At 60.6% G+C, this 27,836-nt stretch overlaps 1 protein-coding gene across 4 annotated transcripts in view; it reads left to right on the top strand.

Moving 5' to 3' along the window:
• Katnip (katanin interacting protein) overlaps positions 1-27,836 on the top strand; it is a 141,700-nt gene that overhangs the window by 78,912 nt on the left and 34,952 nt on the right. For all 4 annotated transcript variants that reach the window (XM_071605631.1, XM_027948690.3, XM_027948688.3 and 1 more), the window contains 6 exons: positions 8,966-9,168; positions 9,930-9,995; positions 10,651-10,757; positions 12,163-12,265; positions 16,039-16,254; positions 22,192-22,329. In XM_071605631.1, coding sequence (XP_071461732.1) covers positions 8,966-9,168; positions 9,930-9,995; positions 10,651-10,757; positions 12,163-12,265; positions 16,039-16,254; positions 22,192-22,329 — 833 coding nt within the window. The remainder of the gene's footprint in view (positions 1-8,965; positions 9,169-9,929; positions 9,996-10,650; positions 10,758-12,162; positions 12,266-16,038; positions 16,255-22,191; positions 22,330-27,836) is intronic.

Below are 27,836 nucleotides of genomic sequence, written 5' to 3' on the forward strand. Positions count from 1 at the left end.
TGTCGTTCAAGAGGCCGCCGTGGGAGGTGGTGGACCCCCCTCGCGAGCACCGCTGGGGCCCAGCATTTGTCTCTTAGATACACTTGGCCAGGTCTGGAGAGCTGGGTCACCAAGAGGAACGCTGAGGTCCCTGCATTGTCACCTCCCTCACTGGAAACGGGGTTGCAGAGAGCAGGTTCCAAGGGCAGCCACATGGGCAGAGGCCAGAGCCATCCTGGGGTCCCTCAGACTGGTGGTCAAGGGCAGCCCACTCTGCACAGAGGCCCTGGAGCCAGCCTCTCTCCCGGGGTGGGAAGGTTCACGGCTCCCTGGCCGAGCCGGACGGAGCATTTGGCCTTGGCCAGGATCTGGGTTGTGGGGAAGATGTGTTTTCAAACCCTGGCGTCCTGCTGAGCGTCCTGGGATGGTCACACCACCAGAGGCACAAGGAACAGAGGCATCTGCAGAGAATCCCAAACAGACTCACCCTCCCGCAGGCAAACGTAATCTGCCCTGCTTTGACCTGGGTGGGGCTGTCTTATTTGGAAAAGTCTTTTGGAGGAGTATTGGGGATGGAAACCAAGAGAGCTTTACCAGTAAGCTGCGTCCCTAGTTCTCTTTATTTTTTATTATGAGCAGGGTCTCACTGAGTTGCTGAGGCTGGCCTCAAATCTGTGGTCCTCCTGCCTCAGCCTCCCCAGTCACTGAGATTGCAGGTGTACACTACCATGCCCAGCCAGCTGTTTTTTCTGGTGTGTGAAAGCTAGACTTTTTTCTATCTTCCTAGTAAATTGAACATTTTCTGATTATATGTTCTCTCTTATTACTCTAGGAATTCTTTTTGCCTTAAAGTTAGCTTCGTCTGATACAGACATATTGCAGCTTTCTTTCGGTTACTGTTTACGTAGTCTGTCTTTTTTCCACCCTTTCACTTTCCGACGTTCTGCATCTTTATGTTAAGGTTTGTCTCGTGTAAACAGCCTGTAATTGGTTTTTACTTTTATCCTCTAACAGTCTGTGTGTTTTAATGGGAGCGTTTAGTCCATTTACGTTTAATGTAATTGCTGAGGTATTGAGTTTAAATCTCCTGTCTTATTGTCTACTGTTTATTTGTTCCACTTGTTATACATTTGTCTTTTTCTCCTTTCTCACCTTCCTTTGAGCCAATTGCCTTGTGTTATTCCTCTTCTCCCGTCATTAGCTTGTGAGTTACAAGCCTTTCATTATCTTTCTGGTCATGACAGCGTGTTCCTGACTTGCTGAGTCTGTTCTGATCAGCGAGTTCGCCGCTCCCCTCCCCCACCCCCCACGAGGCCTGGCTCAGCTCCACCTCCCTCCACTGTAGATGGTGTCCTCGTGCATTCTAATGCCACCTAGGTTTCAACCCACGAGACCTCGTGATTGTCATTAGTTCATGCAGTCGATGGTGACTGGATTCGCCCACACTGCTGACCTTTCTACACCAGTCACTGCCGGCTACTTGCTGGTCACCCCGCTCTCAGGCTGCAGCCCCGTCTGTCGCACGTCCAGCCGGGCTCCCCGGCCTCCTGGCTCTTCTGCTCAGGATCGTCAGCACCTGGAGGGGGAGGCCTGGGCTCGGCTCAGCTCTCTGGTCCCTCAGCTTTTGACCCTGTCACTCTTCACAGCCCTCTTCACTCCGTGTCATCGGATCTCTTCTTTTCCCAACATATTTATATGTTATTTGGTCCAGGTTTTGGGGGTTTTTTTTGTTTGTTTGTTTTTGTGGGGGTTTTTTGTACTGGGGTTTGAACCCAGGGGTGCTTTACCACTGATCCACGTCCCCAGCCCTTTTTACCTTTTATTTTGAGTCAAGGTTTCACTAAGCTGTTTAGGGTCTTGCTAAGTTGCTGAGGCTGGCCTCAAACTTGCGATCCTCCTGCCTCAGCCTCCCGAGTCGCTGGGATTGCAGGTGAGCACCACCACAACCTGCCAGCCCACGTTTTCTAGGAGTAGAAGGATTCATTTGAATTAGGTGCCTCCCATTCCAGAAGAATAACCTGTGGCCCATCCTCTTCAAAGAGTCGTTTCTCCCCTGCCCCTTTTCTCTGGCCAGCCCCACACGATTGGTCTTGTGTTGTGCTGTAAGTCCACGGTGGCCTTCCCCTCGTTCGGTGTGACTGTGTCATTGTAATGAAAGGGCCTCTTGTCCCATATTGTCCCATCCCCAGCCATCGACCTTCCAGGAAACAAATATGATCTCCTTCCAGAGACCCGGTGGCTTCTGGAGGAACATTAGTGTTTAATGTAGAAAGTTGACTGTCGAGGTTTCAGGGTCCCAGGGAGGCGATGTGTCTGGACCACTGTTCCCCAACAAGCTGCCAGCTGTAATAATGAAGTAGCCCCTTGGTGTGAGTGGATCAGAGGGAGCAGGCAAGTTGTAGTTGGCGTTCAGTTGGAAAAGCTGCCGCAGGAAGACGGTTATATCAGATCCAGAGTCTCATGTTAGTCAATGTTCACTAACAGCAAGCAACAAACTGGCCTAAGTTACAAGAAAGATGCATTGCCCACAGACCTAAAAAGGCCAGGACTATAGATATGGCCTCAGGCACGGTGGGATCCAGGTTCTCAGAAAATATGGCCAGGACTGTTCCTTCATCACTGACCTGTTCTCCTCTAGTCCAGAGGTTCTCAGGCCTGAACCGCATCGGAGTCACTTGTGGGTCCTTGGGCCAGAGTCCCAGTTTCTGACTCAGTGGGGCTGGGGCAACGACTAGCACTTTAACTCCTAGCCAGTTCTTATTGACCCTGATGTTCGGGAACCACATCTGGGGTCATGGTCAGCCGATATTTCACTGTGGCCCAGAGGCCCGGGCTTCCCTGTCCCTCTACAGCCCTGGCGGGGAAGAGACTCTCCCCACGGCCCAGCGTGGGCCCAGAGCCGCTGTCTCCTGAGCCATTTCCAGCCCCCGTCGTCAGCGAGACTGTTAGCCAGCTCTTCCCCGCTGTGACTAAAGGACCGACCAGCACAACTGGAGAGGAGGAAGAGCGCGTTTAAGGGTCACAGTTTCCAGGGTCTCAGTCCATAGAGAGCAGCTCCGTTCCTCGGGGCTCGAGGGAGGCAGGGGACATCATGGAGGAGGAGTGTGGCAGAGGGAGCAGCTCACATGGTGATCAGGCAGCAGAGAGAGACTCCACTCGCCAGATACAAATATGTGCCCCCAGCCACGTCCCCAAGGCCCGCCTCCTCCCGCCTCACCCGCCACTTCAGCTACCACTCAGTTAACCCCATCGGGGACCAGTCCACTAACTGGCCGAGACTCTCGGAGCCCAGTTCTTTCTCCTCTGAACCTTCTCCAGTGTCTCACACGTGAGCTTTGGGGGACCCCTCACCTCCAAACCAGAACAGGGATGTGGGTCTGTCCTGACCCAGGCCTGGCCAGAGGGCAGGTCAGATCAGACCCACCCAGAGACCAAGCCAAGTGGGCCCGGAGCGCTTCCCCACAGGAGACCCGGGCGTGCGGAGGCCCCTGGGCCAGGAAGACAGAGGCACAGGGTCCCCGTTTCCCCCCCACATCGTCCCCAAGGGGCTTTGCTATGAAGTAGTCATAGTGGGGACCTGAGCTTCCCAGCCACCATGGCAGAGAAATCCCTGGTCCGTCGGATAGAAGTCAGGTTGGATACTGGCCGCTCCTGGTGTCTGGCTCCTCGAGCAGCTGTGCCATCGATACTTCAGGGAAGGTCACTGTTCAAGGTCGTGGAGTCCTCAATCTCAGAGCCAGGCTGGGGAGCCAAAGGACTGTCACGTCCAGGAGGAACGGGAGCCACTTAGTCCGGGGGCCTTGGTTATCTTCCCTGAAAATCACGAGTCATCCCGGGCTCAAGAAGGACCAGCACGGGCCGGGGTACAGTCTGTCCAGCGTGTGGGAGACCCTGGGTTCCATCCCCAGCACCACAGAATAGACAAACAGACAGATGGATGAAGAGTAGCCAGGGACAGGACAGGCCTGCCATGGAGAGCCCGGAACAAGATTCAGAGGCGACAGAAAGGCCAGGCAGTCACTCACCGTCACCCGAGGGCCCTGGCTTCAAGCCGCAGCCCTTTATGACCGCGCAAGTGTCTGCAGGCGGGTTCTGCAGCGCGGGCGGGTGGCTGGGCTGGGTGGACCCGTGGCCTCCCCTCACCCGGGGCCTGGCAGCTGGTGTGGCCTGAGGACCTCAGCAGGGACGGTCCCCGGGCAGCAGCGGAGGACAGGCCCCAGGGTGTGGGCGCCTTTGTTCTCTGCTTGGTCCTGGTGGCTAATGTGTGGCCACCAAGGAGAATCAGCACGCCAAGTCCAGCTAGGGCAGGAGACTGCCTGCCTTGACAGGAAATGCACGAAATCACGTGGCGACGTGGCTGGGAGGAGCTGGGGCCATCTGTTCCCAGGGTCTGTTCCACCTTGAGAAGTGGGGCGCCCACCGGCGCTGAGTCTTGGGGTCTTGGGGCGTCATCATAGCCCCTGGGTGCACCTTCCCTTCCCCACCCTCCCTGTGGGTTCTAGAGGTGAGTGCGACGTCACAGGCCGACCGGCGTCTTCCTGGACCTCCTGCCACGCAGAGCAGGGTGGTTTCCTGGCCGAGCAGCCGTGGGCAACCGAGGAGGGCGCGGTGGGGAAGCTGGACACGGGCGCCTGTGTAACTGGGCACGCCACTGCACCCTGGCCACGGTTGCCACATGGGGATGCCAGGCCAGGCGGGCCAGGCACGCCGCTCTCCAAGAGATGCTGGGGATCCCGATTTCCAGGTGGATTTGCTTCTTTAAACAAAAAAAGGCTCAGCATCTATTTCCAGTTTCTTACAAAAGCAGTAAAAGGCAGCCAGGGTGGCGCACCTGTACCCAGCGACCCAGGAGGCTGAGGCAGGAGGAGCCCCTCAATACCAGCCTGGGCAACTCAGCAAGACCCCGTCTCAAAATAAAAAGGGCTGGGGAGGGAGCTCAGGGGTAGAGCCCCTGGATCCCAGAACCAATCAATCGATCCATCCGTCAATCAAATAAAAGTCGCGCAATATCCGGAGGCGGTTTCTGGCGCGGGCCGTTGGTTTGTGGTCACTGCAGTTGAGCCTTGTTCTCAGGTTTAACATTTGCTATTTCAGTGGGTTTCCAGTGACCCCCAGGGTCCCTTGCATGTGGTAAAACATGACTTTGTAGCGACTCTGAACTTGAGCTTTGGAGTCACGGCTGGCCAGGGAGCAGGTCACTGGCTGGGGAGCCGCAGGCTGCCTGTGGCATCGCGTGTCTTGCCCCTGGTAAATCTCCCGAGGTGACGGGGCTTCTGGTTCTCTGCAAGACAGAAGGGGGCAGGCGCCAGGGAAGCGGGGAAGGTGGTTATGGGAAGGGGAGCTCTGGCCAGAAAGGAGCAGCTTGGGATAAATTAAACGTGCAGTTTGGCTCTGCTGGGCTCACGTTCACTGGGTGAGTCAACCCTCCATCCTCGAGATCTATGGTGAGAATGAAGCCCCGCCGCGGGCGCTCAGGCCAGCCTCACCAGTGAGCGATGAGACCGTCAAAAAGAGTTAAAAGGCGGTCACCCTGGCGCCATGGGAGGGGGCGTGCGGGAAGCGCCAGCCGCCGGGCAGAATGGGATCTGGGAACTGGGCCCCGCGCGCCGAGGCTTCTGGGCAGCCAGCAGGGGGGAGCACAGGGACGGGCTGCAGAGCTGACCTTCACTAGGAGGAAGGATGATTTAATGTTTAATTTTTAGTGTTTTCTTAGCATCATAGGACTCAGAGGGCACGGGCAGCACCAATGACCCCGTCACTGGGGAGGAGTGTCCCCCACATAAAAGACGCCTGGGGCACAGGGGCTTGTGCAGGTGAAACGGGTCCCCGGGGAGAAGATGTCCCCAGAGCATGCTTTCCAGGCAGAGCTGGGCGCAGGTCTCGGTAGCGAAGGACAGCACCCCTGCCGGGTCCCCACAGTGGGCCTCCACCCACCTGGGGCGCACTGTGGCTCTCGGCCCCAGGGCTCGCGCCTTGGCCAGTGCTGGGGGCCACGTGGCTATTTGGGGGCCGATTTTATCAGCGTTCTTGCAGGAAATGGGAAAGGAGCTCTGCCTTTCAGACCCTGCTGGTCCTGGTGCTGCGAGCTTCCCACCAGCGCCGGCGTCTGCGCCACCCACGTGGGGGTGCTGGCTTCGCTCAGCCGGGTGCGCGAGCTCCGTCCCTTCTGACGGCAACCTCTGCAGACCTGCTGGGGCCGGGCCTGCCCGCTCTGCTTGGCTGCAGGCCTGAAGGGGAGAGCCTGCTTCTGCTGTGGTCACAGGTGCTCAGGTTTACAATCCCTGGAACTGAAGTCATTTCCCATCCTTGCATTTGGCAAAAGCTCTATTGCCAGATGCCAGGGATATGACAGTAAGAAGACAGGTGTGACCTCATGACGTGCTTTGCCTGGGGGGCTGATGGACTTCAAGGCCGCCCGAGAACCAAGCCACAAACTGAGCCCCACTCTGGTTGCCAGCCTTCCTTGCCCTGGCTTCCCCCCCCCACATGCCGAGCTCTACTGGCCTCAGGGCCTTGGCACCTGCTCTGCTCTAGGGGTGGAGCAGCCTCCCCACGTGTGCACTCACAGGGCTGGCTGCCTCTGGGTCTCCACTTGGCTGTCCTCCTCCCTGACCAGGCATCTCGGATGATGGATGCATCCTCGCCCATCATCTCTAGCCCTTGACCCTGTCTCTGTGAAGTCATGTGCTTGCTGCCACCTCTGTCACCCACACCCAGCGCAGTGTCTCCCCCATCCAGGAAGCGCATGGGGGGTGCAGTGGAGGGCCTGGGATGTTAAATCCTGTCTCTGTCTTGCCTGCCCTGGGCCAAGATGAGTTTAGGCTTCAGGGCTTTGCGCCTCTCGCCCCAGAGAAGGGTCAAGGCAATGGCCTCAGCTTCTCTCCCACCTCATCCTGTCCTCCCAGCTCTTTCAGGGACCTGATCCTTTCCCCACTGAGGGACAAGGTCCCCGTGTGGCCCTCACCACCGACCACCCCCCAGACTCCCCTCGCGATGATGACCCTGCACAGATTTCAAATTCTAGCTTTTCTTGGAAAATTGAAAGGCACTGGGCAGTGGGGGGAGCTCGGAGCTGGGTGTGACCGGCCACAGCTGGGAGGTGGCACATGTCCTGCACCTGTGGCTCCTGCCTCAGGTCCCTGGGCGATTCGTCCTCACGCCCACTCCTGGGTGCTGGGACAGTCGCTCAGCTGTCCACAAGAGCCCTGTCCCCGTGAAGCCCGTGTCCTGCCGTCTGGAGCCAGCCCTGGACATGGCCTGTGTGCCTCCTGCCTGGGACACAGATGCCATCAGTGCCTCGGCCAGTGCCACTCAGCTTTTATGATCGACATGGACTTACGCGGTGCAGGTGGCCACTCGGTCACGCGCAGGCCTGTGGTGAGCACTGCGGTCTGCACTCAGCGCACGCCTGCGGCTTCACACCATGCCTCCTGTCTGTGCTAAGACCCTAAGCTCCCAGCCGTGTGGCTTGTGTGTGACAGGCTGTCGTCAGCTGGAGCGCCGCTGTCCTCGAGCACACGGTGCTCACCCGCCCAACAGTATTCGGGTCCCCATTTCCCCACCTCTCTCTGCCCCCCCCAGTCCCCTGTAGTCTACCCTCTACTTCTGTGTGACCAGTCTTTTTAGTTTCCACAAACGAGTGAAGACGGGTGGCCTTTCTGTATGCGCCTGGCTTATGTCACTTGGCACGATGCCCTCTGTCCCATCCATGTAGCCACAAACGTCAGGATGTGTCCTTTCTGATGGCTGAACCACAGTCTGTTGTGTAAACACATTTTTTTTTAAATCCGTGCATCCCTCAGTGGACACCCACGTGTTTGGTGACCCGCGTTGGCTCGGGACATGGCTGCTGTGGCTGCAGGCGTCTCTGCCATGAGGCTGCCACAGGTTTTGGGGGGATCCAGACGGGGGATGCTGGTCGAGGCCAGCTGTGCTGTGAGTGGTCTAAGGGACACTCTGCTGTTGTCTGACGGCTGGGGTCATTTACGTTCCCACCCACCATCTGTACAAGCTGCCCTCCCCAAATCCGTGCTGCCCTTCATTCTTGTTTTGGTCATTTGTGGTCGTTCTGACGGGTGAGGGGACAGCTCATTGGGGGTGTTCTGTTTTTGTTTATGCTTTTATGGTGCTGGGGATTGAACCCAGGGCCCTCAACCCCTGGACCTCATCCCCAGCCCTTGTTTGTACTTTAGCTAGAGACGGGGTCTCCCTGAGTTGCTTAGGGCCTCACTACGTTGTTGAGGCTGGCTTTCAACTTGCGATCCTCCTGCCTCAGCCTCCTGAGCTGCTGGGATGACAGGCATGCGCCATCACACCCGGCTTCCTTGGGCTTTAGATTTGCATTTCCTTGAGGATTCATGGTGGTGAACATTTTTTCATTTTGCGATGCCAAACAGCATGTGCACTCTACTAGGTCTTGTCAGTCATCTAGAGATGATTTGGAGTACACGGGAAGGTCAGGGAGTTATATGCAAACACTGCCCTATCCTGCACTGGGCTGGCACGTGCTCAGATTTTCTAATGTATGTGTACATTTTTTCAAATTTACTTGTTTATAATTTTTTTTCTAATCATCTGAGTTTAAGTGTAGCCATCGTTCCCGCTCACCCCCAACACTGCAGTCTGTCTCTCCCGGAACGTGTCCCATTGCCACAGTCGGCTTAGGAAATTCAGTGTTTAACATTCTCAAGACACTGTTACCCGCGCCACCCGCCGGCTGGATTCAGGTGCCTCCACCTGGGGCGAGAACATTCTTTACAGCAATCTTGTTCCCACCCAGGGCCACGACTGCACCACGTGCCTGTCTGCCTCCTGGTCCCCTTTGCTGAGGAGGGCTCTCCGGCTGGCTTTGTCTCTGGCGACCTTGACATTTTGGGAGAGGAGCAGCCAGTCATTTAGAGAATCTTCCTGAGTCGGGTCTAATAGATCCCGAGCTGCGCTCCGAGAACACGATCCAAAGCAGCGCCTTCCTGTTTTCTTTCCCCAGGACCCAGCAGCAGGCGAGAGCGACCGCTGTCAGCAACCCGCAAACCCGTGTGCACCTCCGCGGACCCCGAGGAGGCCGCCTCCGAGGTGCTGCGCGCCATCCAGGTGGAGAACGCCGCCCTGCAGAGGGCGCTGCGCGGCGGGAAGGCCCCGCCCACCGGGAAGGCCCCGCCCACCGGGAAGGCCCCGCCCACCGGCCCACAGGTGCCTGCCGAGGGGGCGGGGCCGGGCGGGGTCTGAGCAGCAGCTGGAAGAGCCTGTGGGGAGAGAGGCCCCGCGGCCTCCCTGACCTGGGACAGTCCTCCCCGCCCTGCCAGGCCCCAGTTTACCAACGTCTTGTAGCTTTTTTGCCCATTTCTGGAAGCCCTGGGTGCCATCTGCCTTCGTTGTGGCTGATTTCCTTGCAAGCCCTGGGCTACCCGGGACCAGGGTTGCAAACAGCGGAGTCCGTGAAAGAAGGGCGGCCCCCAAGCTCTGGCTCTCTGCAGACGTCGGTTCCCCGAGCCTGAGCCCCACAGGCTCCCGGGGTCCTCGCCGCTCCTCTTGTTCACGAGCCTCCCTGGCCTTGAGCTGCTAACAGGAGGGCCCTGGGGGTCCTCAATGCGCATGTCCCTGCTCAAAGCCCGTTTCTGTCTCTTCCACCAAGAGCCTTGTCCCACTTGGTGCCCACAGTCACCCTGAAACAGGCAGGGCTAGTCACTTAGCCCTGGTGGCCACTGGCCCCTGACAGAGCAAGGTGGCCTGCTCAGATGGTGGCCCAGGTCTGCCTGGCTTCACTCACCACTACTGCTGCCCAGACTCCCTCGGGGCCATCAGGGGACACTGTTGTCCCTTCCTGGGGCTGTGCTCCACCCACACTGTGTCTGGGGGTTTGGGGTCTCTGCCCCTCTGCCCCCTTCTGTGAGTGAAGAGTGTCTGGTGACGACTTTGTTCTGACCTCACGTCGTGTGATGACGTCTTCCCAGGATGCCGAGGGGCCACCAGCAAAACCGTGGAGCAGTCTGCTGCCCGCCAAGGAGGAGGCCGCTGAGGTCAGTGGGTGAGCCGAGCCAAAGCTCCGGGTGCCCGTGGCTCTGCAGGGCCTTCCCTCCCATGGCCAGCAGGGCCTCTGCACCCTGCCCGCTCCACAGTTGGGGGTCTGGGCCTGGAAGGGCGGATCCAGGGTTCCCACTGGACTCCGCCTGCTTTGCCCTGGACACAGCTGGAGTTCCACTGAGATAGAAAGGTTTTTGGGTTTTTTGAGGGGGTTGAACTCAGGGGCACTCAGCCACTGAGCCACACCCCCAGCCCTATTTTGTCTTTTACTTAGAGACAGGGTCTCACTGAGTTGCTTAGGGCCTCACCATGGCTGAGGCTGGATTTGAAGTATGATCCTCCTGCCTCAGCCTCCCGAGCTGCTGGGATGACAGGCGTGCGCCACGGTGCACAGTGAAATAGAAAACTTTTGATGTGAGAAAGTTTCCAGTAGCTCACTGAAGTAGTTGCCCCAGGAACCCCCAGATCGGAACACGGGGCTCGTGGGGGTGGCTCTGGGTCGGCCAGCCCTGGCCACTGTCACTCTTGCAAGCTCTTTCCTGTCTCCAGGGCAGGACGATGGCCTGAGGGGCATGTGACTTTGACAGTGGCCCGTGGTCTTGGCCAGGAGTGTTGCGTGGACGTCTGTTAATTGACTGTTTCCCTCCTCAGCCGCCTCCCAAGGCCCTGGTGACCAGCAGTCCTGAGCCCCCGGGGACGGCAGTGGGAGCCAGAGCCGTGGACCAAGCCATTGACAGAATCGGCCTCTGGGGAAGCAGGTACAGAGGGGGGCGGCCCCAGGACTTACCGCCCTGCTTCTCCTTGCCACTCCCTGTCATGCCAGGCCATTTGAAAGTGACACTCTAGACTGTACCCTCCTTCTGCACCCATCCAGCCCAAAGCCCCAAACTGGCCTGACTTCTTTCAGGCAAGTGACTCTCAGCCTGCTCCCCTGGTCCCCAGCTGTGTAAACAGCCTTCTCAAGGTTGCCACGGACCTGGAAACTCCTTTTCTCTGTTCAAGTTCATCCAGGTAGAGCATTTGCCCCTTATCTTGTAGCATCAGGTTCAGAAATTGTCATGTTTCGTTATCAAAACAAAGGCTTCCCTTAATCTTCAGAAAGATGCACCCCCTGGGGCCTGGCACAGCCTTGGCACACAGGCACTCACCCAGGTCTGTCTTGTAGGGTTGTGTATGTTGCAGACTGTGCAAAAGCCAGGCTGAGGGGCAGAGGGTGCCTAAATCCCGCCTGCATGCCGGTCACCAAGCAGCCCCGAGCTGAGACTGCATCGGTGCAGAAAGGGGAGGGGGCGCTTCCTCTTTTCGAAGGAGGAATTTATTAGCAAAGCTGTGTGGCCCCAGGTCTGCGCACGCCCAGGGGGCTCCTGTTTATAACTTGTCAAAACGGAAGAGGCTCAGGGCGGAGCCGTCCCTTCCTGCGAGCTTCCTCAGACCCAGGTGGAAACCTGGCTGTGCTCTGTGGCGGCCATAGGTAAGAGCTGTCTGCCCGCGCAGAGGCCTGGCCGCGAGGCTGGGGCACTGGTGGTCCACTGTGGCGGCCACGCACCTGGGTGTCTTTCTCCGCCACAAGACCCTCCTTGCTGCCCAGACTTGGGGGTGCTTGGCCTTCAACAGCTCAGTGGGGAGTGACCGGCCCCCTCTGCTGGATCACCTTTGTCCTCCGAGATGAGGGGAGCAGAGCGGTCTCTGTAAAGGGCCAGACGGGAAGGCCTGTGACCTGGCCGCTGTTTTGGCGTTGTGTGGTTTGCTTTAATGACACTTTGAAAGCATGAAACCTTCCTTAGCTAGTGGGTCACACAAAACAGGCCACCGGCTGAGTTTGACCAGACCTGAGTTCAGCTGAACCCTGCTCTTGAGTCTTAGTGAGTTCCCTGTCGGCTCAGGAGGCCAGCTCAGAAGGCCTGCTCAGGAGGCCAGCTCAGGAGGCCAGCCCAGGAGGCCAGCTCAGGAGGCCAGCCCAGGAGGCCAGCTCAGGAGGCCAGCTCAGGAGGCCAGCCCAGGAGGCCAGCCCAGGAGGCTAGCTGGCTGCACAGCTCTGCTCCGTACGGTGTCTCCAGCTGGGCTCTGATGTCCTCGCTGATATAGAGCTGTTAGAAAGGAAGAGACAGGGATGTGCTCTGTGTGTCTCTGTCCCTGCCTGCACCAAAACAAATCCCATTTCAGACAACAGCAGAAGCTTCTGGAAGTCCTGCAGGCCATCGAGAGTGACTCCGCCCATCTCAGCGGGATTGTTGTTTCAAGCAAGGAGCGAGCACAGGACCCAGAGGTGAGAGCCGGGCAGAGACTATCACTGCCTCCCTGAAGGCCGGGGGGAGTCCGGAGACCACTCATTCCTAGGCGGTGGGATTCCTCTGCTGGTGGCCACTGGGCATCTCCGCCCGAGTCCCCTGTCCCCTCCTCCCCAGCACAGTCCTACGCATGACTGGGCAGTGGAAGCAGAGAAAGCAAGGTGTGGGCCGGAAGTTTCTGGAAGGAAGTCTGTCCGTGCAAGAGGAAATATAGAGAGCCCGTGAGCCCTAGGAAAATGCCCCACGCTGCCAGTAATCAAGACGTGCAAACTAGAGCCACCCCAACACCCCATCTGGTAGCTGCACTGGCCAATTATTGTTGATGACAGGTGATCTCCAGGGCCCCCAAGGTGACACTGAGCCCCGCCTGCCGTGCCTTGCTGATGGCTGTGTGCACAGATGGCACTCTCCCAAAAAGCAGAGTGGCCAGGCGCAGGGAGAGCCTTGGAAAGCCCAGCAGGCCCACCTCCTCCCCTTGAGAAGACCACCCAACAGAAAGCCTGGCTGGATGTGGGGGCCCTCGCCTGTCATCCTAGCAGCTCAGGAGGCTGAGGCAGGAGGATTGCGATTTCAAGGCCAGCCTCAGCAACAGCAAGGCACTAAGCCAGTCAGTGAGACCCCATCTCTAAATAAAATACAAAATAGGGCTGGGGCCTGGGCTCAGTGGTCGAGTGCCCTTGAGTTCAATCCCTGGTACCCTCCTCCCCCCAAAAAAAAGAAAGAGCAACCCTGGCGCAGAGCTGTCTGCAGAGAACCGTCATAGGGTGAGGGTTAGGGGTTAGGGTGAGGGTTAGGGTTAGGGGTTTGGGTGAGGGTGAGGGTGGGGGTTAGGAGTTGGGGTTAGGGTTAGGGTGAGGGTTAGGGTGAGGATTAGGGTTAGGGTTTAGAGTTAGGGTTAGGGTTAGGGTTAGGGTGAGAGTTTAGGGGTTAGGGTTAGGGGTTAGAGTGAGGGTTAGGGTGAGGGTGAGAGTGAGGGTGAGGGTTAGGGTTTAGGGTTAGGGATTAGGGTGAGGGTTAGGGTTTAGGGTTAGGGTGAGGGTAAGGATTAGTGTGAGGGTGAGGGTTTTGGGTTAGGGTTTAGGGTTAGGGTGAGGGTTAGGGTTAGGGTCTGGGGAAATGCACAGAAATAACCTGTGTCTCCTGAGGATGGGGCTCACCAGGAGAGTGTGGCGTATCCACATGATGCCAGGCCCCAGGACAAGCTGTGGTCAGGAGCCTCAGGTGGACATATGAAGCGGTTAAGTCCACCGCAGCAGGTGACAGTCATCCTCACCAAGTTCCATGTGAGCCCAGGCTGGAGCCTGGCCACGTCCACAGCAGGACAGTGAACCACAGGGTGGCAGATAGCGCAGGATTCTTTCTCTTTTGTGCAGAAGGTGTGTGTCCCACCACGTCCGTCTGCCCCTGGGCTTAGCTTGAGATGGAAGGTGCAAGGGCAGGGCTGGTGGGGCTGGACCTGCAGGGCCCCTGTATGTGTCCCCTCGTCCCCACACGTCCTGTGCACCTCTGAGCTCCACCCCCACGGTGCCAGTCCCAGCTCTGCTGTCCCCGAGGTCCATGGATAGCTGGGACAGCAACCCCACCCTCTCCGACCCACTGTCAGGAGCGCGCCCTCCACAGAGCTGAGCCTGGCAGGTGGCATGACACTGGCCATGTGCCCCCCTGAGCCGCTCCCTCCTGGGTGGCCCAGAGGACAGCACACACTGATTCTCTGGGCCCGTAGGGATCAGAAAGGGTCAGTCCTCGTGTCCTTCATGGCTGAGCCAAGAGAGAGGTGACTTTTCCACAGGAAAATCAGGTGGTCTCCGCGAGAGGGCAGTGGACGGCAGGGGCCAGCGCTTCCCGGCTGCTGTCCCCGCGGCTCCCCCAGGAGGGATCCTGCATCAGACAACAGAAGGCCCAGGTGCCAGACTGACGGGTGGTGAGGCCTCCTTAATTAACAGACCCTCCGGCAGCTTCGTTTAGAAGCTCAGCTCAGGAGTTGGCACCTTTAGACGGCTCCGGGCGGCAGGTCCAGCAGCCCCTCTGCGGGCAGCCGTCCTTCCATCTGGCCCTGCTCTCCGCCACCAGCACCTCCCAGACCGCTCACAGGGCCCTGGATGGCTCCAGGCTCATGCCCTGCCAGTCCCCCAGTCAGCCAGCCCTCAGCTGGGCCACCCTGCAAGCCCGAGCCTCGGACCCAGGCAGGGGAGAAGGGGGCTGAGGAGCGATGTGGCTGACCGCCAAGCCGACCTCTCCTCCCGTCTCCATCTGCTTTCCCATTCCTGCCGCGTGGCGCTCGGCGGCCAAGCCCACGCCGGGAGCCCTAGCACGTCTCGCTGGCTATTAATTAAAAACACAAGTGGGGGGCAGCCGCTGGTCCCTGGCTGCATCCTGCTCGCGGGGCCGCGAAAGACACGGTGCCAATTAACAGAGGGCCCGCGTGCGCAGGGAAAGCGCCACTTTACGAGTGACTGATCCGAGGCGACCAGCGCTGCAGTCGGCCCGAGGGCCAGGAGAGCCCCCCGGCTGCCCGCTGTGGGTGGCGCTCACGCAGATGGCGGCCCTCAGCCTGCCCGGGAAAGCGGCCTCGGAGTCCCCGGGGGACAGAGTGTGAGGGAAGGGGGGCCCCGGGCCGTGGTGTCCTGCTCAGCCTCCTGTGGGTCCCCGCTCTCCTGTCCACCTGGGCCTCGAGGGGCTGGTCTGAGGCAGCGTCGGGGCTGCTCACTGAGCCGCCTGCCCAGGTCACCAGGGCAAGGCACAGACGCGGTGGCTTCGACAGTAGCTGATTTTCTCGCATTTCTGGAGACCACAGGTCCAAGGTCAAGGAGTGGACAGGGCTTCGCTCGGTGGGTGCAGCTGGCCCCTTCTCACTGTCCTCACGGTCACCTGCAATGTGACCGGGCCAGATTCCTCCCCTTATGAGGACAGCAGTCATGCTGGACTGGGGCCCACCCTCATGGCCCCATTTTGGTTTAATTACCTCCCTTTCTCCAAGTAGGGTGTCCTTCTGAGATCCGGCGTGCCTGCCTAGGGACGGGGAGACGCGCCTGGGGCAGACGAGCGGGCCTTTGTGTTTTGTTGGTGCTGAGGACTCAACCAGGAGCGCGGACCCCACCACTGACCTCCATTCCCAGTCCTTCCTGCTCTTGATCAGGAGACTGGGTTTTGCTTATTGGCTGAGGCTGGCCTCGACCTGCAGTCCTCCTGCCTCAGCCTCCCGAGTCACTGGAATTACAGGCCTGGTCCACTGTGCCCGGCCGACAGGGATGGTTTCAGAACATTTATTGGCAAACCTTTAAACACAGTGCTCACCAAGCGCGGGGAACATAGTCGTTATCCTTTATTTTGCTGTTTTAGTTGGGGGCACTGCTGGGCACGGAGCCTGGGGACGCACACGTGCTGGGCAAGTGCTGGACACTGAGCCACAGCCTGGCCCTGGCCCTGGCCCTGCATTTCAGATGCCTTGCAAATCTACAACCAGGGTAGCAGACCTGCCATCGTCATTATTTTAGTCGTAGAGGGACACGATACCTTTATTTTATTTATCTGTTGTTACGTGGCGCTGAGAATCCCACCTGGGGCCTCGCACGTGGGAGGCCAGCGCTCTGCACTGACCCCCAGCCCAGCCCTGGCCCGGGGTGCTGTCCTCGTGGTAAAGACGGGGAGCCGAGACCCTGAGGTCAGTGTCCTTGCCGAGGCCCTCCTGAGGGGCAGACTGGACGCGGGCGGCGGTGTCTGATCCTTTGGTGGTCTCTTTCTCTTCCTGAAGGACAACTGGAGGATGGCGCCAGGGGACATGGGCGATGCCGTCTGTGTGACCATGGAGATCCTGTCCACCTGGGGCAGCGTGTCCCGGGTGGGCCTCACGGAGGTCGAGTTCTTCGACGTGAGCAACACAAAGCTCTACGTGTCTCCTCACGACGTGGCCGTCCGGAGCTCCGGCTCCCCAGGGGAGCTGGGCAGTCTGGTCAACAGGAACTTAGCCGTAAGTGGACGCCACCGGGGTCGGCGCCTGGCCGTGGGTTTGGGGTTTCCTCTGCCCTCGTGACTGGGCTGGGTGTCCTCCCTGGGCCTGCGGCGCCTCCTGGCCCTGCCCACCCTGCCCCGGTTTCCTGGGAGACAGTTCAGCCCTTTCATCTGCCTCCCGTTGTCCACAGTCACCAAACTCAGGGCCTCGGGGGTCATTAGTGTCCTGATGTGGTAGATGAAGAGCTGCCGCTTAGAGAGGGGCCTGGACGGGGCCCCCATTCAGACAGCGCAGGGTGGGGGAGCCCACCAGGCCCACCTCCTGCAGAGCCGCCCGGGCCTGGGGCGCACACCCCCAGGGCCTGCCCCCCAGGTCCTACCCCTAGTCCTGAGGTACCCCATACCCCCCAGGTCCTGCCCCCAGTCCTGGGGTACCCCATCCCCCAGGTCCTGCCCCCCAGGCCAGGGGTGCCCCACACCCCCAGATTCTGCCCCCAGTCCTGGGGTACCCCACCCCCCAGGTCCTGCCCCCAGTCCTGGGGTGCCCCCCAGGTCCTGCCCCCTGTCCTGGGGTGCGCACTGACACATCCGACGCTCAGCGCCTTCCTGTCCCTTGGAGAGCTGTGGTGTTGAGCGCTGGTCCCCGTCCTGTCACTTCCGCGCTGGACACGAGACCGAGAGCCAACACAGTGGCCCTCGCTGGCAGTCCCAGTGCCTCGGAGGCAGGCACAGGATGGCATGAGCCTGGGAGGTGGGGCCAGCCCTGTCCAAACGCGAGAGATGGGCAGAGAGCAGAGGGACCCTGAGCTGAGCTGGGCTGGACGGCAGCCACGTCGCCCCCTGCTGTCCCTCTGCCGTCCCTCAGCGTCCTTCGTGATCGTGTCCGGGGGAGTCCTGAGAAACAGAGATCCCCGCGGGCCGGGGCTGGGTGGGGAGGGGACGGGTGTAAATTCCCTCCACGAACGTGAGTCTCCCTCCCCTAATTATTATTTTTTTATCACTCACTTTCCGTGGTGGGTGGCTCAGTGTCTTTACTAATGTTTTTTGTGGTGCTGAGGGTGGAACCCAGCGCCTACGAGGGCTAGGCAGGCCCGGCCCCGGAGCCCCAGCCCCAGCCCTAGGCCAATATTTAAAAGCAAGTTCATTTCACGTCTCGTGAGTGCCAAGGCCAAAGGGGACGCCCTCCTGGTCATGCCAGGGTCCCCGCGGTATCTGAGACGCTGAGCACGGGGGTCTGGTCTTCAGGGGTGGACAGCAGCGAACGAGGTTCAGCTAGAGAAGTGCCCAGGCTTGAGGGCTTGCTGGGAAGTCCTGGTGTCCCCAGGGAGACTGTCCTGCCTCGGCCTCTGGGTAGAGCAGTCCTGTGTCTCCAGCCTGGCCATGGTGGGGGACACACTGTCACGAAGGGGGTGCTGGGGAGGGTGGCTGGGTGGGCTGGTTAGCTTGTCCCCAGGTTGCTCTGCGGAGGTGTCCAGAACCCAGAGGGACACCAGTGGACCGCCCAGGGCCAGAGGCAGGTGCTTGGGCTCAGCTCCAGCAAGATGCCTGCAGGGCGGGGGGACCCTGCGCACAGGTGGACAGCTGTGCAGTAGCTGGGCACAGCTACGGGGGGGGGCCTCCGAGCCCCTCCAGACCAGCAGCAGGGAGGGTGGTGGCTGCTGGGCCTGGAGCAGCCCTGGCCGGTCCCCACGCCCCGTCCCCACGCCCCTGGGCAGCAGGCAGCGGGCCCTGGAAGCCTGCAGCCGGCCCAGACTGCACCCGGGCCATGAGCCGCACGGCTGGGCTTGATGGGACCAGTTCTGGCCCTCGCTGTCCTGCCCCTCTGTCCCCAGAGGCGATGGGCTTTGCCGTGTGGTGGCCGAGGGGACGCTGGTCCGTGGCCTCGATAGGTTTGGGTTATTTGTCGGGCTCACTGAGGTTGGGACACAGGCAGCTGTGCCGGCCGACTGCTGGCCTTCTGGACCCACTGGGGGGGGGCTGGTCCTTCCTGCTGTCCCTGGAGCTGGAAGCCTGCGAGGCCTGGGCCATCGGGGACGTGTCTCACACGCATGTGCCACCACAGCCTGGTGAACCCCCACGAGCCTTACAGTGGTCCCCCGGGTACCGTGAGGAGCCCCGAGGGGGAGGGACCTGCCCAGGCGGCGGCAGACTCTGGGGGCCGGGGAGGGGCCGGGCGTGCTGCAGCCCTGGGCAGCCAGGCCCAGGAGGCCCCTCCCTCTGCGCCTCACCTCTCCCTGGCCACACCTGACCCACGGCTTCAGGGTGACTCCAAATCTGTGCCCCAGCCTGGCCCCTCTGAGTGCCCAACGTGGACGTCCCCCACCAGCGGGCAGCTCCTCAGGCAGCCATTAGGCCTCAGACTCCGAGATCAGAACCTAAGTTCTAGTTCCTCAGCACGTGCCCCCCGTCTTGTCCCCGCCACTGTTCCTGTGCTCAGTAAATGGCATCTCTGTCCACCCAGGTCCCCAGGCCCACCACCCAGAGCCTTCAAATACGCAGATGTCCTGTGAGTCTGTGTTTATTTCCAAATAAAGAGTTTTGTGGTTTTTAACCCAGGAATTGAACCCAGGGGCCCTTAACCACTGAGCCACGTCCCCTGCCTTTAAAATATTCTATTTAAGAAGGGCCTCTCTGGGTTGCTTAGGGCCTCACTAAGTTGCTGAGGCTTGGAACTTGTGATCCTCCTGCCTCAGCCTCCTGAGCCGCTGGGATTACAGGTGTGCACCATTGCATCTGGCAAAAAGTATTTTAAATGACCGTATTCATTTAAAAAACTTGTACATGAATGTTAATTAGTGGAATTGTTCATAATAGCCAAAATATAGAAACCACCCAACTATACATTGACTGATGGACAGATGGTGAAACATGGTTTGTCACTACAGTGGAATATTATGCAGCCATAAAAGGAGTGGAGTGTTAACACAGGCTGTAACGTGGCTGAGCCTCGCCTGCTCACCAAGTGAAAGAATCCAGACGTGGAGGCCACGTGTGATTCTACTTACACAAAGTGGCCACAACAGGCAAATCCATAAAGACAGAAAGCAGTGAGCGATGACAAGGGACTAGAGAGGCCAGAGTGGGAAGTGACTCCTAATGGGGACAGGTTTTCTTTTTGTAGTGGTGAAAATGTGCTGGGAAAAGATGGTGGTGATGGTTGTACAACCTTGTGAATATGCTAGAAAAACAACAACCCTGAATTCTACACTTTTAAATTGTGAGTTTGGGCTGGACGGGCACACACCTGTACTCCCAGCTGCTCGGGAGGCTGAGGCAGGAAGATCACAAATTCGAGGCCAGCCTCAACAATTTAGCAAGACCCTGTCTCAAAATCAGAAGGGTTGGGGGTGTGCTCGGTGGTGGGGCACGTGTGCAAGGCCCTGGGTTCAGTCCCTAGTGGGGGGACTAAGTCAGACCCAAGGCCTCCCACAGTCCGTGGCCTTTCTGGGACTGGCTTGTTTCCCGCCCAGCGTCCCTGGGGTCCATGCCGAGGGCCGTGCCCATCAGCGGTCTTTCCCTTCTCATGTGATTCTTCATTAAACGGGTGTTGGCCTGCGGGCGGTCCACCGCCTTGGTTTTAGAGTCGGGGAGTGGCCTCCGCCGAGAGGCCTTCCCTCCCTCGTGTCCCCTCACGCTGACTCCTGGCGCTCTACCTTGGTGCCTGTCCTGCGCGTTTCTGTCCTGGGAAGCATGTGGCTCCTGTGCTGGCAGCTCCTGAGACTCGTCGGTCCCCTTCCTCACGTCCTGCCCCCAGCAGGGACGCGGCACTTGGTGGGCAGGTGTGGGCAGGCACAGGGGCCTGTCCACCGCCCTCGCCTCCCGTGTTCACGCGCAGCCTGCGTTTCCCTCCTCGGGTCCCTTTTGGGCCTAAGCCTGGAGGTAGGACTTTGGGGGCCCAGAGCCGGGGGGTCCCGGCCGTGCCTGTGCCCTGGGGTTTCAGGAAGTGGCCTGATCCTTGGGCTGCCCACTTTCTTATCCCCTGTGGTGGCTAGGCCCTGGGGGTCAGCTTGCGCCTCCCCCCATGGACAGGACACTCCAGAGGCTCCGTACTGACAGCCCAGGGCTGTCCGCGGGTGGATGCTCTTGGACTCTCCCACCCAGGGAACGGGGTCAGCCTGCCATATCTTCCTTTGTCAAGTGACCACAGTGACCCACTTCAGGCCCTGGCCCCAGGAAGGACCTAGAGTGGTCCCTGGGGTTTTGCGATGGTGACCCCCGCGGCTGCCCGGGCACTGACAGTTCTTGCCCAGCTCGAGGAACTGGCCAGAGTAAGTCAGAGCCCCTTGAACTCGTCTCTCGCCCTTAACAAAGGCCACCTCTTCCCTCCTGAAGGGCACCACTGTCACCAAAACAAGTCCCCGTGTTCTGCCCCACAGCTGGAGCCTGGGCCTCCGTCTCCTGGAGTCAACAAGGCCCCAGGACCAGCCGTCCTCCTGCCTGGCCCTGTCCAGCCGCAGGCCCGTCCCCGGTGATGGGGACTCTGGGAGATGCTCCCAATGCAGGGCGATGCTCCTCTTAGGAAAAGGGACCCCGGGTGGTGTCAGGCAGGCAGAGGGCTCAGATAGGACCTGCTGAAACCGCTCAGCCTCTAAACAAGGACTCCAGCCCGATGCCTGCAGGCCCTACAGGACACAGGAGGGCAGTGAGGCAGTTGGGAGTGGTGGGGACTGTGGCAAAGGAGTCCTGGCTGCAGGGCGTGCACGGGTCCCGGCGGTGGCCTGAGCTACCACCCAGCCCAAGTCTGCAGAGAAGCCAGAAATATGGCTCTTGGGGAAACTCCCCGTTTAAAACCTGGGGGTGCTTGCCCACTGAGCCCCGTCCCCAGCCCTTTTAAATCTTTTTTATGTACAGACAGGGTCTCCCCGAGTTGCTTAGGACCTCACCAAATTGCCTAGTCTGGCCTTGAACTTGAGATCTTCCAGCTTCAGGCTCCCGAAAATCTCCCCCTTTTTAAGAACTGGTGATGAAGTTTGTTCTGTCTCATTCCCTGAGCCATCCCGCACCTCTGCCGGTCCAGCCCAGCCCAGCCCAGCAGGCGCTTCCTTCTGCGAGGCTGGACGGGAGACACCTGTGTGTCAAGAGGCACACCTGACTCTTCCGCTCACTGGGTCACGTCTCCATTTTGTCCTTGTTGTTGGCCGTGAGCCGAGGACCCTGCCAAGGGCTGACGGTTCTGGAGAGAGTGTGGCGCAGGCTGAGAGGCGCTGACCCGGGCGGGAGAGCAGTGCCCGTGAGCCGCCTGGGCAGATGCTCCGCTCGGGGACTCAAGGAGCCCAGATGCCCCGAGGAGAGCCCTTGTGTCCGGGAGGGGTGACGGTGGGGCCTGCGTCCTGCTGCTGGCTCTCCCAGGACGGGAGGGCGTGGCCAGCTGCAGAGGCCCGGCGTGGACACCTTCGGGTGCAGCTTTGGGTTTTGTTCCCTGGACTGTAGACGTCCAGAGAGACAGAGGGTGGTGACGACTGTTGAGGAGGTCCCCTGAGTGACTTTCTCCGCCTGCCACCAAAGCACCCGCGACCTGACGTCCTGTTGGTGCCAGTGGAGATGACCTGAGCCCTGCCCTCTGCCCCGAGTGGACAGAAAACCCCAGGCTCCTGCCATGTCCCCATCCCAACAGGTGCCAGAGGCACCGCTGGCCAGTGACCCCAGGGCCGCAGGTGGTGGCTCTGCCTGTCTTTCCCCAGCGCCTGTCCCTGCCCAGCGCCTGTCCCTGCCCAGCGCCCTCCTCAAAGCCGATTAGGCCGATTAAGTAAAGCCCGCTGCATTTCAAATTCCATCTGGCGGGCAGACCCCGGCCGGGTGGCAGCTCTGTGCAGGGACAGGCCGGGCCCGGGAGGCGCAGGTCAGGTGGCGCAGGTCTGGAGAGCTGCCCAGCCCCCGGGTCCTGAGGGTCACTGTGGGGGTGCCTGGGAGAGAGGCAGAGACCCGCCTAACGAGTCCCCCCTTGCTGGCCTTTCAGAGCGAGAGGGACCCCCCTGTGTGGACCTGCCCCTTCCGCCCGCCACTCCAGCTGCGTTTTGTCGTCAGGAACCCGAGGCAGCACCCCGACTTCCGTCTGGCCAAGGTCAAGGTGGTGAACTACTGGACAGAGGACGGCGTGAGTAACGGCTCTGGCTCCTCGCGGGCACCTGGTGGTGGAAGTGTCATCACCTGATTTCTGAGGTTCTGAGGGGTACGAGGGGGCTCGGCTGCTCTTCCTCGTGGGTGCCACTGTGAAGCCTGCTAGAGACTTCACACCTGCTTCCGTCAGAGCCAGGGGAACAAGCTCCCAGTGGTTGGGGAAGTGATGTCATCTAGCACCCCCACACCCTGCCACTTTGGGGAGACTGGGAAATTAGAAATTGAGATTCGGTTTTACAGTGAAGGAAACAGAGAGGTTATGTAACCTGCCCGAGTCACACAGCCAGCCAGCCTCGCATGAGTGTGAGCCGTGCCCTCAGACTCAGGCCCGTTCTCTAAGCTGTCGCTTCCCACATGGTAACCTAAGTGACGCAAATTCAGCGGACGTGAGGCGGGGCCCGAGAGTTCCTGTGTCCAGCCCGCTCCCGGGTGTGTGGAGTCGTGCTGAATGGTCACCACAGGCTGCAGGGCCCTCTGGCTGAGGCCCCGGCCTCCCGTCCTGCCCTCACACCCGCCTGCACCCCAGGATTCAGCAGGGAGCAGAGCGAGGGGGGAGGGCAGGGCGCAGTCTGCCATCTTGTCCACCCTCTGGTGAGGGACAGAGGGACTGAGGGACGAGAATGGCCACTCCTGCCCTTGGGCCTTCTGTCAGGGAGGCCATGGTCAGGTGAGGTGACAAGGGACCGTCCCCAGCCTCAGTCTTATCAGAGGGACACTGGGGAGCGGTGAGGACTGTGGCAGCCTGTGGCCGGGTGAGGAGGGGCCTGGGCCAGCCCCGCCCGGGGGCAGGAATCCGAGGTCGCCTGGCCTTCCTGAGGTGAAGACCCCAGGAGTCAGTTCAGGGACTTTCAGACCACGATGCGGTTCCAGTAAGACCCCTCTCTGGGCTGGAACCGGCCGCCGACTGCATGGAACACGGGGATCGGGCAGGTTCCGGAAGGTTCTGGGCGCAGAGAGGCTGCAGCTCCCAGGAGCAGAGGCAGAAGAGGAGTCTGTGGTCCTGGTGGAGGGCTACAGGGGCGTCCAGGTGCAGGCGCGAGGCCGCCTGTGTGCCCCGACTCTAGGCCCTGCCCTGCGGTCAGTCCAGCGGCCCCTCCCCGGGGGCCCTCCCTCTTCTCTGCTGCTTCAGACCCTCAGAGGCCCCCGTTCACCTGAGGACCGCGGTCAGGCCCTGAGGGTGATAGCAGAGTCCCTGTCCCCTGTGCCAGACCCTGCCCCCTGCCCTTTGCACTGCACCCCACATGTCCCATTCCCCACTGTCCCGAGTCACCCTGCCTTCCCTGCCAGGCTGTGGGCACCTGGAGGGCAGAGCCTGAGGTGTCTCCGTGACTGCTCATTCAGAGGACACAAATGGTCCACGAGTGAGTGAGTGAGCCCGTGCTCCAATGACCTTAAGAGATCCGGGGGAGAACATGAGGATCAGAGAGGTCAGGTGATTTGCACAGGGCCACACAGCAAGTTAGGGGCAGTGCTGGGAACCTGTTCCTGTGCAGTGCGTCCTTCCCTGCCATCCTCTGGTTCTCCCGCCCACCCCACCGCAGCCAGCTGTCTACCTAGTGACCTTGTCCTGAGCACCCATCCACTGCTGGCCTCTGCAGAGCTGGACATCAATGAGGCAGACATGACCCCAGCCAGCTCTGTGTGTCCACAGGAGTGACACTGACCACAGGAGGGATACAGAGCCTCTGATTCCTGCGTTTTGAGTTTTTTAAAACAATCACCTGAAGTTTAAATCTGAGGAACCTAGGTCCAGCCCTAGAATGACTCGGGAAGCTTCCGCGGGCCTGCGCCCTGCTCACTGGCCCCCTGTGCGCTCAGAGGGCGACTACAGGCCCCGGATGCAGCCAGCACCAGCCCCTAGGCCCTGCGCCCCGTCCCCGGGCCTGCTGGGCACCTCCTGGGGTGGGTGGGAGCCCTGCTGGCTGCCGCGCCTGCCCTGTGGCCCCCGTGACACTGACACACATCTCAGCCTGGATGACGGCGGCCTTTCTGCTCGCCCTGTGCTCGGCCCTCCTTGCGTGGGCAGCTCACAGAGGGTCCCCGTGGCCCTGGGTGGGGAACGCGGAGGGCGCTGGGCCCGGCGGGCACCCTGACTTAAGGCGCGGCCATCTGTCGCCAGAATTACCGGCGCAGCTGCAGGTGGGTTTGATTTAATCTCCTCCAGAGAGCGCGGCGGCTGGTCGGGAGGAGGTAGGATGAGCGTTTACGGGCAGTGCGGAGCCGGCGCCAGGGCTGTGAGGCGGTGCCATGGGGGGAATCTGAGGACGCCGTCAGGGGAGCTGATGGCCCCGGCTGCTTCAGGACACAGTTCCCTGCAGGTTAGGTCCCAGGTGTAGGCTTTCCCTTCGCCCTTGGTAGGCGGCACAGCGCAAGTGAGCTGGCCAGGGGACAGCTGGGGAGGGAGGCGGAGGCAGAGGCTGGCCTCCATCTGCACATACCTCATCCAAAGGTGGGCACAGCCACTTGTGCCCTGACAGCTGCCGTCTGTGGAAAGTGGCCAGTGTCGGCACCTCGAGGTGGCCAGGGAGTTGACGAGCAGGGGACAGTCCCTGCGGGCAGTGGCCTTCCCTGGAGGGGCAAGCTGGGCCAGGACAGTGGGGCCCGCGGCAGGTAGACTCTCCCCGCCAACTCTGAAGGGAAGGGCCGCCGGGTGCTGCCTCAAGGGGATCTGGAACCTTCCTCTGGCCCCGGAGGAGGGGAAGCCGCACCGACCTGCACCGCCTGCCTGGGGCTGGGGCAGGGTGACAGAGGGGCTGCCAGGTCTTCCACGTCCCCAGATGACTTGCCCAGCCCCAGGGCGCAGGGGTGGCTCTGGGAGGTGACCCACAAGCGCCTTTGGTTTTCCCCCGCCCTTCTCCCCTGCAGGTGACGTCCGAGGGGAGGAGGGGACCCCGGGCCTCCCTCTGTAGAGGCAGTTGCGGTCCTCTGTGGTCTGGTGTGGCAGGCCCGCCCCCCCCCCCACTGAGCCCTGAAGGGACTGAAGAGTTTGAACTCTTATGAAGGTGGTTAGAGAACAAGCCAGGCCTCACCCTGGCCTCTGGCTTTTTGTTCCTGCGATGTGATCTCTCACTGTCATACACACTCCTGCTGTGGTACCTTGTGACACTGCCTTGCCCTTGACCTCCAGACCTGTGAGCTGAATAGACCTCTCTTCCTTATAAAGTTACCCAACCTCAGGTATTTTGTTACAGTAACAGAAAACAGACGGATACACCACCCCAAAATTTGCTTCCGCCAGCTCCCCATCCCCAGTCTACCTCTATAACAGCCTCATGGTCCCCTGCTCAAAGGCACCACCCTCGCCACAGACAGGCACCATCACCATCTGCACCCACAGCCCGCCACACAAATGCCAGCTCCAGCCTGATCGTCACAGGAAGTGGGGTGACAGTGGCACGCAAGCAGGACTTGCACTGAGGACGTACCTTGTGCTCAGGACGGTGCGTGCGCTGCAGCTTACGAACGAACGAGCATGGCCTTTCCCGCTGGTGTGTTTCTGGGCCCTGCTGTGGTCCAGGCCACTGCCCACCAGGGCTTTCTGCAGTGACAGGAATGTGCCATGTCTTCCAAGCACGGTGGCCGCTGGGCACAAATGCTACCGCAAACTCGAACTGCGGTCAGTGTGACTGGAGAACGGCTGTAGATCCTAGTCAACCTTCATTTCATAAGTAGCCACGTGGGGCAGGGGACCAGGTGATGGTGAGCAGAGGCCAGGGTCCCACCGCACAGCCTGTCCCTGCTGGTGGGACGCGTGGGAATGGTGTGGCCGAGGCAGGGCTGAGTGACTGGGACAGTGAGCGGGAGGCCTGGGGGCCGAGGCAGGGCTCTGCAGGTGGTGGCCTTCCCTGACCTGGCGAGGAGGAGGCTCCACTTGGGCGTCTGTGGGGAGGGCGTCCCTGGCCCCGCCTGGCAGGAGCAAAGGCCCTGAGGCACCACGTGCGTGGCCACTTCCAGGACAGGCTGAGGCGGGGGCAGGAGCCTGGTGGGCAGGGGAGCTGGAGGGCCGGCTGCAGGGAGGCAGGCCCAGGTTGGGGCCCGTGAAGGTCTGGATCTTATTAGGAGAGAAGTAGAACTGGGGGTGGTCAGAGCAAGGGTGCCATCAGAGCCAGCCCAGCAGGCCAGGTCCACCCCACAGTCACGTTACCAGACGGCCCTGTGCAGGGTCCATCTGTCGCGTGGGCAGATGCTGCCCTGTGACCATGAGCAGAGCACTTGGCGCCATCCCTGGCCTACGGGCTCCACACAGGTGGCCGCGGTTGGCGTCCTTACTGCAGGGGACAAGACCTGGCTGAGGGGTTTCAAAGGCCACCGAGCTGACGCTTCCAGTGGGCAGAGGGACGGGGGAGCCTGCAGAGGAGGCTCTGGCCAGGCTGACGGCAGCTGCACTTGGGGCCATGCCGGGCGGCAGCACAGGAGGCCACTGTGACAGTGACCGCAGGCCCCCCTCAGCCTCAGCCATTGCCAAGGTCCTGCCCTCCTGTTCCGTCTCTGCCCAGACATCTGACACCAGCCGCGGCCCTTGTCCCATCTCCCTCAGGACTGTGCGCGGTGCCTCTGACGGTCAGTAGTCCCCGCCCATCTGCTGCGCGAGGCCGGTCGTTGTTTTGTGTCGCCCGCTCTGTGTTAATTCTCCTAATTGTCTCAGAATTGTCTTGACGCCTGGTTGGCTTGAGTCAGCACTCAAACCAAGGCCCACTGTGGCAATGACTTTGAAGCCAATCTGTGACCTTCGTGTGGTCAGCTGGGTCAGGAGGCCTCAGGGCTCTGGCCTCTTCCAGGCTTGGGAGGCCTGATGCCGTCACAGCAGGGTGGCTGGAAGGGACTGATCCCAAACTGCGGTGGGCTGCAGCCCTGGCCACATAGGTGCTGACCTGGAGGGCTGCCCGCTGAGGTGGGGTGCTGGCCCAGGGCGGCAGTAGAGCCAGGGTGTCTGGGTGGCCTCCCTCTGGCCTCTGCCGGCCTTGGCCAGGACCCGTGTGGTTTCTGCGTCTCTTGATGAAAGTTCCTGGTGACCGAGCTGGGGAGCCGGCCAGGGCTCCTGGTAGCAAAGGGCAGAAAGCCCAGTAAAACTGGGTCACGCACAGAGGGGAACTGCTGGCCTCGCTCTCAGAGAGTCTGAGCGGCTGGCTTCAGGTCTGGCGGCATCCAGGCGCTCCCAGGAGGCCTCCAGGAACCTGCCTTCCTCCACCTCGCCTCTTGTGTGCTCTGGGTTGGCTTCGTCCCAGGTCCCCAGCACCAGCACCTGATGACGTCACCCCCATTGCTCACCTCAGGCTCCCTGCAGAAAGAGCCAGTGCTCAGGGAGGCCCAGAGCCCCCCGCTGGCTGCCCGGCCGCTGTGTGGGCTGAGGCCTCCTTAGAAGGGCCATGGAGGTGGGGGTGGGTGCCAGTGGAACCTCTGGGCCGGCTCCGCAGGGCATCACCAGGGAGGCTGGAAAACGATGCCCAGGCCAGGAAGCCAGGTCCCCCCTCCTTTTCTTCCTTT

This window comes from Marmota flaviventris, chromosome 19 (genome assembly GCF_047511675.1).
Source record: "Marmota flaviventris isolate mMarFla1 chromosome 19, mMarFla1.hap1, whole genome shotgun sequence".
In the NCBI taxonomy this organism is placed as follows: Eukaryota; Metazoa; Chordata; class Mammalia; order Rodentia; family Sciuridae; genus Marmota; species Marmota flaviventris.